Raw genomic sequence first — 13,676 nt, forward strand, 5'->3', positions numbered from 1 at the left:
TATAATCAAGAATAACAGGCAACTCTACTTGGGTTTTTGTTTCTCAGTTTCATCAGCTATAAAATGAGCTGATATCAGGTGATCATTTACAGCTTTTCCACCCATATAGAGTTGTGATATGAGAAGAGAAGAATCAGATTTAATGTATTTGCAAAAGACAGCACTACCAAGCAGAGCTGTTAGGTCCTGTCCAGCAGCAGAGCGATTCTAGAAGACAAGGAGTTGTGAGTCACAGCTGATGCTCGTTAGTCACATCTGGAATGAGCAGGCTGCTTTGGACTGAATCTATGGTCTGGGGACAGAACAGTGCTGTTCGGTCTGCTGACCAGACCAAAATAAACACCCTTTCTGAACTGACTGCTCGAGAGTGTTAGCCGCCTGATGGACGTGGCAGCAGCTTCATGGAGCTGCTCTGCTCTCTGTTTCAGAACGAGTCAGGGTCTCAAATAGCTCAATAGGGGCCAATCATTCTAAGTCAACTGAATTTTTTTTTTTTAATTTATTTTTGGCTGCACTGGGTCTTCATTGCTGCGTGCGCGCTTTCTCTCTAGTTGCTGTCTTCAAACATTATTGCACTTTAACTTTCATAATTTGACAATGCATTCAATGAAGCAATCTGCAGACTAGCTTTAACAGACAAATTAAAAACACTTTTAAGCAGACAGGAACGTCCTAAATTGTTTATTAGGTAAGGACTTTACAAACATCACGTGTTAGCGGTAGCGGTGGAGCTGGAGAGTATTGCGCCTTCTCCACGCTGCGCGGCGAGAGCCACCAGTAGTGTGGTGGAACTTGTGACCCTTGCCCAGGCCGCGGCTCTTTCTGCCTGCAGACGTCAGCCCCCGCATCTCCCTGTGCTTATGCACTGGTTTGGTGATCCATTGGGTGTCAGGGTTTCTTCTGATAGCTTTATGGAATGGATCAATGAGGATAACCTCAAAGAATTTGTACGTAGAATCTTCACCAACCCAGTAGGAATTCAGGACCCTCAGGGCCCCACAGTGGCGGCCAGCACGCTCCTCCGCAACCGACTGCAGGCTTCGAGCAAACTTGAGCTGGTTGACACCATGGTGGACAGGCTTGCCGTAGGTGGCACCCTTAGGAACTGGGCGTTTGCGGCCCCCGCGGCGCACACGGATCCGGTATATGACATAGCCTTGTTTGGCCTTGTAGCCCAGCCTGCGCGCCTTGTCGGGCCGGGTGGGGCGCGGGGCGCGGTGCAGCGCCGAGAGCTGGCGGTACTGCCAGCAGCGCACCCGCAGCAGGAAGCGCATCACGTCCGACTGCTTCTTCCTCCACAGCTCCTGGATGTACTTGTAGGCGCCCATGTCGGCTCACCCTGATGGCTGCCGCCTGACGGAAAGGACTGAACCTTTCTCCCACAATCCCTTTGGCGCTCCGCCCCCCCACCCCCCACGACAGCGAGCCTCCTTCCGTTGGAAAGCTCGTTGCAGTGGCTTCTCTTGTTACGGAGCATGGGCCTAGGACTTGTGGACCTAGTTGCCCTGTAGGATGGGGAATCTTCCCAGACCAGGGATTGAATCGGTGTCTCCTGAATTGGCAGGCGGATTCTTAGCCACTGGACCACCAAGAAAGTCTGAAGTCAACTTAATTCTCTGCCACCTTTTCTTTCTTCATTTGCTTGTTTATACTCCCAGCATCTTATTGATTATCTGTGCATTGCCTTGTTGTCTGACTTAAAGGTTTGGTGTCTTAAATTCTGTAATAGGTCAGACACTTTGACCATTTGGCTACCCTGACAACAGGAGTGACATCCTGACTCAGAAGTATTTCAAAGCAACATGACCGGTAGCAATGCTGTTTCCTCAGACCAGCCATAGTGTGCCTAACATTGGTATTTCATTTGGGCTCATCCACTTTCGTAAGTGGCCACATAATTTGGCCTACGCTAACAGGAAGCAGCAGTAATATTCCTGGTTAAACCTGGTGCAGGTTTTTGATTGGCACAAAAGAAACTTTGTAACTCACAGACATATGATAAACTAAGAGAGTTACTAATGACAGCAAGTGCAGTTTCCCGACAGTGATTTACTTTACTGGTAAATCATTGTCGGGAAACTGCACTTGCTGTCATTAGTAACTTAAAATCAATTCAAGCAGTGCTGTAACTATGGTTTCCTCCTTTTCCCGTAAGGTGTATTTAGCAAGTAGTTGATGGTAAAAATCTGAAATGTGTCACGCTGGAGGGATTGGGAGCAACATCCAGTCCTGTGGCAAAGACTTCTGTCATGGGAATAGGGGTGCAGTTCAGGAAGAAGGAGGAGGCCTGGACTTCAGGAGTCATTTCAAGGAAGACATTTATTGAGCAGACACGCACACAGTTCACTGTACCATATAAGTTGCTGCAGACTTTAAGAGACATAAGACATCTCCCCTCTCCTCCAGGGGCTCATCAACTTTTAGAAAGTGACGGATGTGTTTGGACCTTTCTGTGCTTGTCTTAGGGATGAACTACTCATTGCCTCCTGAAGAAAACCCATCGACATATCATTAATAGTGCTGTGGTCTTAATCACAGTTTCTGCCTCCTCAGTAAGACAGGTACGAACTATGAAGGTTTTTCCTTCCTCCCAGCGCTTAACCAGCACGGTGGTATTGATGGTTAGTGCTGAGTGGAGAGAAAGACACTGATCTCAATGTGTCTTCTTTCTGCCTCCTTTGACAGAGAACAGCACCAGCCTCATTCTGAAGGGGACACTATTTCTTTGCAGGGATTTGGTGCCAAGGTATAGAGAAGCCATTGAAGAGAGACACTTATAAGAGGAGTGATAAGAATACTGATGGCCACAAAGAGGCCTCCCTAAGAACTGCCCGTTTGTGGAGAGAACTTGGTGAGAAACACCTAAGAGAAAGGAGCCGACGTCAGGTCTCAGGTTCTGGGTGAGACTTTTCCCCTGAGGAGATGACATTGGTTTCACTCTCTGCACTTGGTAGGATGATTTGGGTTTTCTCCTTCTATTCCTAAACGGGACTGAGAGTTTAAGAATAACATCAAACCCAGGGGGACTGGCCAGTTTGTGAGGCTTAGCCTCTGAGGGGCAATGAAGACAGACTTTTGTCTCTTGCTGGCTTTCAGAAAGAGCTGGTTGGGGAGACAAGCTACAAGGGAGGGAGAAGGGTTTTAGGTTTCCTTGCGCTGCAGCGCTGAGGAAGGAGGGCAGAGCGGAAGACAGTGACGTCTGGGCCTGTGCGTTGTGCTTGGAGGCTCTCTGCACCTCACTGGAGGTGGAAGACGGAGGAATCTTCTGAGGGGGTCCTGTGCTGGTGGTCCTCTCAGCCTGTTGGTCAGACTCTGCTGGGTGCTGGTCGCTCCTGGGGTTGGGCCGTTCACCCACAGGGGTCAGGCCTGATCAGTGATATTACTGACCTTGGCCCAGGCAGGAAACGTGTTGAGGTCGAAGAGGCTTATTCCCCATGTATTGATGGCCACCATCACTGTCACCAGGCCAATGACATTGACCCCCAGACCAGCTTTCACCTGCAGGGCACAAGCAGCAGGCTGAGGGGTGGAGGGTGGCCCCACACTAAAACCAGCCGCAAAGTGTCCCCTCCAAGCCGTGTTTTGTGAGCCTCGCTGAAAACTGAGAAATGAGCTATGGGTGCTTCATTTTACAGTTGTTGCTTTGGGGGTATCTTGCTTGGGGAGAGGGTTGGACAGGGAGGAGAATCTTGTTCTTACAAAGTATCTTTCACCCTCAGTTCATGAAGTGTCTCACACTTAACCTTTTATGAATAAGCCAGCAACTCTGGGCCAAATCCCCACAGTTCAGTGCAGGAACTGAGCAAAGACTAAAACAAGCTCTCGGCTTCCAGAGTGGGTCACACCCCGGGTCGGTCCCAGCCTTTTCTGTCTACGTTCCCACTCTTTTCCCAGATTAGGGCTCGGGAGAGCACATGATTGCTATTCTTGGTGCTTGTGGACCAAAGGAAAACCTTTCACCAGAACCATTCTTTCTGCCACCCTGGGGCTGAGCTAATACAGATCAGGGGTACTGCCTATAAAATAATAAACTTTAGAAAGCTATATAGGGCCAGTCATCCCTGTCTTCATGGCAGGTGGGCCTGGTGGGAAGAGGCCACCCACGACTCACCATATCTTTAATCTGGCAGTGCCCATAGCTGAAGACGATGGCATTGGGGGGATTGCCCACTGGCAGCATCACTGCAAAGGAGATGCACATGGTGACCGGGATCAGGGTGTAGAGTGGATTTATTTGCAGAGTTTCAGACTAGGAAAAGAGAATTCACAGAAACATTAGCATGGAGGTTAGACTTGCATTTGCCATGCTTACCATCACGAGTGTGCCTAAATGATGGTTGGGTGTCAGCTGCCCTTGATTGGATACCATGTGCAACGGACAGTTAAACCATGCCCTCAAAAGCACGTAGTCCCGGGCTCCTTGGATGGGTCCCTACTGCTCACTCCCCATGGAAACATGGACTCCAAGTTGCCTCCCTACTAGAAGGGATGTTTCATTTCTTGGTGCTGGTCTAAGGGAGTAGTTTTAAATTTTGATGCTTCAGCTGAGAAATTCTTGCAACACAAATCTCATGAATAAGTTGCATTGATGGAGGTAGACATCTCTCGCTCTTGGCGTGCAGAACTACATTTTTTTTCCCCCAAGGTACAATAACTGCCTTATGTGGGACTTGAACCTGTGGGAACCTGTGGTCTTACCCTCAATGGTACCACGTTTTAAGTGCATTCCTGCACTCACACAGGCAGGCTGAGGAGAGGGAGAAGTTGGAGGGAGCAGTGAGCAGAGAGTGGCTGAGTGGGAGGAGTTTGGGGCTGATAGAGTAGGAAGATATTATCTTGTTGGTGATGAGGAAGAGCCTTCACCTTACAGGTTCCGCCTCACAGAATGGGATGGAGGCAGCATTGTGTTTGGTGGATCACCTCTGGGGCTGCTTAGCCAGGCTGAGATCTGCCAGTGGCTCCACCCCCACCATCCGACTGCGCAAACACCTACTCCATTAATCACAAATTGTTCTGAGACCCAGGAATGAGGCTGGCATTGCTCATAATTCTCAGAATCTCCTGGACAGAGAAGCTGGGTGGAGGCAGTGATGACAGAGCTGTGGTTTTGGTCTCTGCAGCTGAGAGTACTTCTGGGAACATTTTGTCTCCATTTTCTGTAGCTATTTCTCCCACCCTCCTGTTAGGTCTCATCCCTGGAGAAGGGAAAGGCTACTCACTCCAGTATTCTGGCCTGGAGAATTCCATGGATTGTATAGTCCATAGGGTCGCAAAGAATTGGACACGACTGAGTGACTCACTTCACTTCCATAGGAGAGGAAGATGGATGGGGATTGTGGGGTATTAGAATCCTAGGGTTTTACAGTTATCTTGTCCATTCTTGTTTCCATTCAGAACTTCCCCTAAACTAAGCGTAGACTTTTGGGAAAGGGTTTCTAGAGCTCTTGCTTTTATTATCTTTTTACTTATCAGTTACTGGACGTCTCAGAGCCCTGCTCTACTCACCAGACTGCACACGATGGGCAGGAAGATGGTGATGGTGGCTGGGTTGCTCACAAACTCTGTGACAATGGACACCAGGATGCATGCCAGCAGGGTGACAGCCCACGGTGGGAGGCTGCTCAGAGACAGCATCTGCTGCCCGATCCACGTGGAGAGGCCCGAGGTCTGCAGGGAGACAAGGCAGTGCAGTGAGGAGAAAGTGGCACTCAGCCTCCAGAAGGTCAGGGATGGTGGGTGCTGGACAGGACCACCAGGAGCCATCTAATTTGCCTCCCTATTTTTAGGCAGGCTGGATCCACAGGCATTCCTGTTTGTTGTTTTTTTTTTTAAATGATTAAGTCACTGCATGGCCCAGCAGATTCTTTTTTTTTTTTTTTTTTTTTTAATATTTATTTATTTAGCTGTGCTGAGTCTTAGTTGCAACATGCGGGATCTAGTTGCCTGACCAAGGATCAAACCCGAGCCCCCTGCACTGGGAGTGTGGACTCTTAGCCACTGGACCACAAGGGTCTCAGCAAATTTTTTTTTTTTTTAATTGATTGCACGTTTAGTCTTAGAGCCGCCTGGTCAGTCGTTGTCACAGGGCACGGAGAGCCTCCACTTGCTGTGGTCCTTGGCGCTATGGCAACTTGGCGGGGATTGGAAACCTTGGGGGTGGTGGGCCACTCAGCTTCGCACCTGCCACTCTTTCTCCAGCTTCCAACAGTGTCATGCTGCCCGTTCACTCAACAGTGCCCTTTGCACAGGTTGCCACGTGTAATCCTTATTCCTGCTTTTGAAATCTATTTCTATTATCACCCAGGAAAGGGAACAAATTATCACCATGTTGGGATAGTAACTTTTCCTCTGGTCTTTGGGGCCTGAGTAGGCAGGGCTGGGCATTAGAAATTTTACATGAGTAATGAGGGAGAGAGGAATTACAGGTCTGTCTCCATGTTGTGGCGAAGGTGCCACCTCACTAGCCTGGAAATGGTCATTCAGCCTCAGCCTGTGTTGGGTTCAGGTCTCATCACAGCTGACATCAGGATCTACCATCTACCCATACTTCTTGTCAATATGAAATAAAGGCTTGAACCTTTTCCATTAGCAACACCTACACACATCAACTCAAATAAATGAATATTTCCATTTGGAGTAATTCATTTGGTTGGAAGATGTTCATCTGCCAGTGATGAGGGTTCTCCCCATCCCCTAAAAATGAAGGGCACAGTTGAGCTTATGTCCTTAAAAAACCCCAGGTTGCCGTATGCACTCTCCAGCTCTCCCACCCTCCCCCTTCTCCCTTCTCTAGTTGACATGCTCTGACTTTTCCTGTTCACCCTCCAGGCTGCAAATGCAATGAAGAAATGAGGACTAGGGCAAGAAACAGGGTGAGACATTCTAGGATTGCTCAAGCTGCAGGCCTTACTCGTGTTCTGCTATTAAGGACGGCCTCACTGTGTTGTCAGCAGGCCTCTCTTTCTCTTCTCCAAGTTCATCAAAAGCTTATTTCATCTCCACAGCACCTGGGCCACTTCATGGCATGCTTGTAGACAACTGCTAACCAGAGGGCTTCAGAATTCTCTCATGTAGCCATTTTTACCTTGAGCCACTTCCTTTTTTTTTTTTTTTCCTCCACTGACTGAGAGCTGTAAATACAATATGTGAGGACTACCTCAATTAATGGTGGGTGCAGTGCCTCAAACCTCTGTAATTTCTATTGCTTGTGACACATAAAACTCTGCTCACCAGACAAAGACAGAGGAGGCAGAGAAGTTAGCTGAGTGGAAGCAGTATGTTTTATAAAGAATTGGAGTATTATTTATCATGTTCTCCAATAGTACTTGTAAGTAAAGCAAAATAAGGGCATTTTTTTTTTTCCAGGAGAACTAGCTTATACTATAATTTGAAATAAACTTATAAATTAGACTGTAAAGTTAGGGGAAAAAACACAATAAAAGAAACCTTTACTTTTTATTTTTTAAACCCTTGGTATGAAAACATTTTTATTGAATTTTCCTCACTACTGTTAAGACTCTGAAATTATTTCAGATTCAGGAGGAATCACACATACTGTATCTAAATTATATTATTAAAGTAGTAGAGTGAGTAGGTTTTATAGCCATACCAACTGTACATGTACAATTTTAGTTAAAAAAAAAAAAAATGAATCTTGCCAGGCTGGGCTCAGTGGCCAAAACTAACCACTGAAATTCAACAAGGATAAACATGATATTATGAACTTGGAGTCAGAAATATTGAAAGCATATATACAGAACTGATTGAAGGGCTTGAAGCTTAATGATGGCTAACAATGAAAAGAACGAAGGGTGTTAGTTGACTGTGGTTTCAGTGTAAACATTGACATGAGTGCCAATGAAGCCTTGTAAAAGCTTCCATAAAATAAAGGATGGGGCTTGAGTTATTATTAATAACTGCTCTACTCTGCAGGAGACTGACCACCCCTGGACTGTGTTTGATCAAAGGCAAAGTGTAATGAGTCCTAAGGAGAGAGACCAGTGTTGTCAGGGGACAATACCCTTATGAAGAATGGTTAAAGGAACTGGGGGAGTTTTAGTTGGAAGAAAACATGATCTAGGGGAACATAATGTGTCTTTATTATTTTAATAATTATTACTGAGGAGAGGGTTCCTGAGAAGAAAGCCAGACCAAGGAGTGGAAGACATCCAGAAGACCTGAGCTGAAAGTCAAGAGTGACTTCTCTGCTGGCTGTGCAGGGCTGTCCCTGTCAGCCAGGGTGTCCTGGAGGGAAGAAGTCTCTCCTGGGTGGGCTAGGGGACCCAGTGTCCTCCATGGCTCCTTCCAAGCGGAGGACCCAGGGACCTCATTACTGATGCAGATAGCACTGAGGCCCACACACTGGGCAGTCAAAACTGAGCCGAGTTGAGGATGGGTTAATGTTAAACACAGAGAAGACAGAGGAGCAAACAGAACCTTAACCTGATTATTAACGGTTGCTTACTTCAGGAAAGGTTTAGGAACATCAACTCTTTCCCACCAGCCCCCTTTCAAAGATCTCATCCCAAATCCTCCCACTCAGGAAATCGGGGGGCATCTACACCCACTTTAGCATACATTCTCCAAAAGGCCCCAGGACAGGCATACAGACTAACTGAGGGATCAGTCTGGGGCATCTCTGGGCCCTTACACCTCTCACCACTGTCAGATCCCCAGAAGGAGATGGCTACAAAGTCCAGGACTTCTCTTGTCTGCAGCGGTGTGGGCCCATACCCGAGGTGTGCATGCCTGTGTGCCGGGACTCTAACTCCGCTCCCAGTACTGACATTTAGACGTTCCAGGTGGGACATGATGTCCATTCCTGGCTTCCCTTCCCAGAGACTTGGATGCACCTTTTAATCTTCCCTCCCAGAACCATAAGGACTCACTAGGTAAAGCCACTGGCTTTACATACTTTACATAATGAAAAATACTTGGCCCAATAAGACGACTCAAGGGTTACCTTGCTGCCAGAAGCCAGGGCATAGCCTCCTCCCACCAGAATGACGATCTCCCAGGGCATGGTCTTCTGGAAGTCCTTCCACGTGATGATGGACTCCATGCCCAGCGAGGGCCCCCGGTCCTCCCCTAGATGACAGGGAGGCAGAGCCAGGTGAACCCTCCTGGTGTGATTCGTGGAGACAGGGGTCTCGTTGTTGAACGAGAGGATACTCTGCTACGCCGGGAGGAGTCAGAAGGGCTTTGGTAAGGCTCCTTCCAGAAATTCTGAACTTAGACCATTATTTGACTGGAGCCAGGCCCGACTCTTCCCTTGAACTCCTCTCACCATCTCTCTTTTTCCCGAAGCAAGGCTTCTTCGCTGGAATCAGGAAGAGGAGGAAGCCAAGGAAGACAGAGACCGTGGCATCGGTGCGATAGCCCTTCCTGCCAGAGACAAGCAGAGCTGAGGAGGAGAGTCAGGAGGCCCAGGGGTCACACCGGGCCCGGGACAGCCTGTCTGAACGTGGTGCCTTTCCAGGGCACCTAGTCTAGTGGGGACTTCAGCCTTCCTTCTGGCCAGCTGCTCCCATGCCATCCACTGGTGGATTTAATGTCTGGAGGCAGGGCCTGGCTAGAGTAGATGTCTTAGTGTGAATTTATGGACCTGTTGGAAGGAGTGAGCAGGAGTTATTTTAGATAGAGGAGAAGAGAAAAGGAGGCGTTCTCTTTCCTGGGAGGGTCACAAGCTGGCGCTGAGAGCTTGTGACCTGTGGCCCTGGCCCTCGGAAATATGGGGGGCAGGACACACCTCGGCCACTGTGACCATAGCCTTTACAGGTGGTATTTTACTCTACATTTTCTCCTTTCACTCTCGAAACAAGCACTTAAGTAACAAGACCAAGGTCATGTGGATGGTAAGTGGCAGCTCCTGACCCCAACCCTGGAGGCAGACTCCAAAGTCTATTTTCTTCCAGAGACTGCACTGCAACTTCCCTAAGAAAGGGGAATTTTTAAGAGGACAGAGTGCTTCCTGGGTTCCTGACTATTCCTAAGAGTCTAGGAGAGGACCCTGGTGGGTACTGCCTGAAGAGTTCAGGTGAGGCGGTCATTCACAAAGATGGTATCATTTACTTTTCAAAGAAGGAATCCCAACCAGGAACAAAGCCAGGCTCCCGAGTAAACCACAGCACGGTCATCAGGACGAAGAAGAATCCAGTGACCATTTCCGGGTAGCTAGAAGAGAAAACAGGAAGACCTCCTCCAGGAACGGGGACTTTCCTCTTGGCCTCCTCCCTTTGCTTCGGGATGCTCTTGCGATCAGGGTTCCAGGACTGGAGACCTGAGATGCAGCTTCTGCTCAACTACTTGGAATACTGCAACGGGGAAGGGTGGCCCCTAGGGCCTGGGGGCCAGCTTGACTTTGGCATTAAATAGCACCTCTATTTGTACTTAAGGAAAACTCCCCCAGCTCAGGAGGCCACCGAGAACAAGGCTGCTGCTTTGCGCACTTTACCTGCTGTGATTTTCTCCTGGGGAAAGAGAAAAAGGGGGAAGGGCTGATTCTTACGTAATGGCTCCCAGCTTCTCATATTCCTCTTGGATCCTCTTCTCTGATAACTCCTCCCTTTTGGTCTTCTTCTTCTTACTCAGAGAGCAGGTCTCTTTAAAACTGAGAAGGGAAGAATGAGCAGAGGAATGAAGGCCACTTCTGAAAGCAAGTGGAGAGCAAGTCTAAGCAAACACTAAACTACTGGCTGGCTGTGACGGTTCTTCTGTCCCCTCATCCCACCTATCATGCGACTTCGTCTGCCAAGATAACACAGCCCCTCAGCAGCCTTCTCCCCAGCTTCCCGGTGAATCTCTGGTATATAAATGTGAAGTCATGTCTCATGGACTTGTGTGAGGGTGTTTATGTTTGGTTGTTTCTACACACTCATCTTTCCCCCGTTCCCAGTTGGGTTTTTAAATTACCTAATTAATTAGGCTGCACCGTGTGGCTTGTGGGATCCTGTTCTATTCCAAATTAGAATCGAACCTGTGCCCCCTGCATTGGAAATGCAGAGTCTTAGACACTGGACTTCCAGGAAAGTCCCTACACACTCATCCTTTACATAAGTGAGAATCATTGTGATGCAGCATATGTATGTAGACGCTTGTATATTTATTTTTTTCAAGCACACAGCGTGTGTGTGTGTATCTGTCTAGAGACAGGGTTGTTTGGGGTGAACGTGGGTATAAGTTTTCAATTAGCAATACTGGGAGCATAGAAGTATACAGTTGTCATTGATTTGACGATTGTCTTGAATTATTTTTTTAAAGAGCTCAGAGAACATTCCCTGAGCAGTGGGAAAGTTGGGTCCCCTGGACTAATAGCAAAACATCTGGTATATCTTTCCTTTATGTGTTTGAAACTGATCAAATTTGGAGCAAGCATCAGTAATGGAAAGCTGGCTAAGTAGATTAATATTAGAAATAGTATTGTAAGAGGAATGTCTAATGTTATTTTGAGTGATATAAGCATATTTCATACAACTATTAAGTATAAATCAGTCACGTCTATAAAATTAAGCCTAAGGCAACTTCTACTTGGAGTCATTTCTTTAGAAATTAGTTCAAATTATTCTCCATGAAACTACATTAACTACTCTCCGATTCAGACCTTTTATGAATCCAGCCCTTCCTCTAACCAGTCAGTTGACCTTAGGAACACTACATCACAGAGCTCATAGAGAGGTGCAAAGTCCATGTGTGTTTGGAGTCTGTAGAAAACATGATGCCTGAGTCCTCGTCTACTCCACTGCCTTCTCTTCTGGGCATCCTTGATGGTTACTTGGCAGCTCCCAGTTAGGTGTCACCCTCGGGGCTTGGGCCATGGCCCTGGAGGGATGGGAGAGCCTTACTCTCAGAGCCCCAGGACTCACTTGCAGCCCAGGAACAGCCAGTGCATCCAGAACCAGCTGACCACCAGCATAATGAGGGAGATGGGGAAGCTGAAGAGGAACCAGGTGCCAAAGTTGACCACTTCTGCAGCTGGATACTGGCTGGAAGGGAAAGAACCAGGTCAGTGGTTAGAAAAGGGTGGATTTCCATGTAGTATTTTGGGGGCTAGTAAACGAAGATCATGGCATCTGGTCCCATCACTTTATGGCAGATAGATGGGAAAACAGTGGAAACAGTGTCAGACTTTATTTTTTGGGGCTCCAAAATCACTGCAGATGGTGACTGCAGCCATGAAATTAAAAGACGCTTACTCCTTGGAAGGAAAGTTATGACCAACCTAGATAGCATATTCAAAAGCAGAGACATTACTTTGCCAACAAAGGTCTGTCTAGTCAAGGCTATGGTTTTTCCAGTGGTCATGTATGGATGTGAGAGTTGGACTGTGAAGAAGGCTGAGCACCGAAGAATTGATGCTTTTGAACTGTGGTGTTGGAGAAGACTCTTGAGAGTCCCTTGGACTGCAAGGAGATCCAACCAGTCCATTTTGAAGGAGATCAACCCTGGGATTTCTTTGGAAGGAATGATGCTAAAGCTGAAACTCCAGTTCTTTGGCCACCTCATGCGAAGAGTTGACTCATTGGAAAAGACTCTGATGCTGGGAGGGATTAGGGGCAGGAGGAGAAGGGGACGACAGAGGATGAGATGGCTGGATGGCATCACTGACTTGATGGACGTGAGTCTGAGTGAACTCCAGGAGTTTGTGATGGACAGGGAGGCCTGGCGTGCTGCGATTCATGGGGTCGCAAAGAGTCGGACACGAGTGAGCGACTGAACTGAACTGAACTGAACTGAAGCTAAATGGTCCTTAAGAAGACATACAGCAGAGTTAACAGTACAGCTAATGATAAAAGTATGGTAATATATTATCGAGAAGTCACTTGACAGTGGCAGCTGTACTGAGCCCGGCCAAGAATTATGAAATAAGCTAAAATGGCATCCAAGCCACCAAAATTGATATCATGGAAGTGTATAAACATCACACTCAGGAGACTCACTCAGATCTGTTTCTTCTTAATTTATGTAAAGATTCTGATAAATTTACCACCCAAGACATAGACTAAAGGAATAGGAATTGTCCCAGAAACTAAACCAGAAGGGCAGAAACTCAGAGCTTGGGCAGAGTACTGTGGTGTGAAGAGCTCAGGTCCTGGGGAATTAGGTCTTAAACTTTGCTGGATCCTTCCTCCTCCCATCTCCTTCCTCATTTTCCTTCCTCTCTCCCTGCTTGGATCCCATCCCCTCTGGTTTTCTCAGTGCCATCACTCTGTCAGTCATCCCCTCTCTCGGGTGTTTAACTATTCTCTCATCTGGATCATTCCTATCAGTGCTTAAATGTCTTTCATCTTAAAAGCCCATTCTTGACCCCGCTTTGTCAGTCAGTCAGTCATGTCCAACTCTTTGTGACCCCATGGAATGCAGCACGCCAGTCTTCCCTGTTTTTCACCATTTCCCGGAGCTTGCTCAAACTCATGTTCTCCTCCTGCCTTCAATCTTTCCCAGCATCAGGGTCTTTTCCAACGAGTTGGCTCTTCACAGATTGTCAGGTGGAGAGTGCTGGAGCTTCGGTTTCAGCATCAGTCCTTTCAGTGGATATTCAGGATTGATTTCCTTTAGGATTGACTGGTTTGATCTCCTTGCAGACCAAGGGACTCTCAAGAGTCTTCTCCAACACCACAGTTCCAAAGCATCAATTCTTCAGCGCTCAGCTTTCTTTATGGTGCAACTCTCATATCTGC

General features: G+C 47.5%; 1 protein-coding gene and 1 pseudogene across 1 annotated transcript in view; both read right to left on the reverse strand.

The window, feature by feature from the left end:
- Positions 1 to 666: 666 nt before the first annotated feature.
- Positions 667 to 1,369, reverse strand: RPL15P (ribosomal protein L15 pseudogene; annotated as a pseudogene).
- Positions 1,370 to 2,301: 932 nt separating this feature from the next.
- SLC13A4 (solute carrier family 13 member 4) overlaps positions 2,302 to 13,676 on the reverse strand; it is a 41,849-nt gene continuing 30,474 nt past the window's right edge. The window contains exons 9-16 of the mRNA NM_001076884.1: positions 11,862 to 11,981; positions 10,508 to 10,609; positions 10,072 to 10,173; positions 9,287 to 9,384; positions 8,963 to 9,087; positions 5,506 to 5,667; positions 4,112 to 4,249; positions 2,302 to 3,498 (exon numbers count right to left, since the gene is read on the reverse strand). Of these exons, the coding sequence (NP_001070352.1) occupies positions 3,361 to 3,498; positions 4,112 to 4,249; positions 5,506 to 5,667; positions 8,963 to 9,087; positions 9,287 to 9,384; positions 10,072 to 10,173; positions 10,508 to 10,609; positions 11,862 to 11,981 (985 nt within the window). The 3' untranslated portion in view covers positions 2,302 to 3,360. The remainder of the gene's footprint in view (positions 3,499 to 4,111; positions 4,250 to 5,505; positions 5,668 to 8,962; positions 9,088 to 9,286; positions 9,385 to 10,071; positions 10,174 to 10,507; positions 10,610 to 11,861; positions 11,982 to 13,676) is intronic.

The sequence above is a fragment of the Bos taurus genome, chromosome 4, assembly GCF_002263795.3.
Source record: "Bos taurus isolate L1 Dominette 01449 registration number 42190680 breed Hereford chromosome 4, ARS-UCD2.0, whole genome shotgun sequence".
NCBI classification, from domain to species: Eukaryota; Metazoa; Chordata; class Mammalia; order Artiodactyla; family Bovidae; genus Bos; species Bos taurus.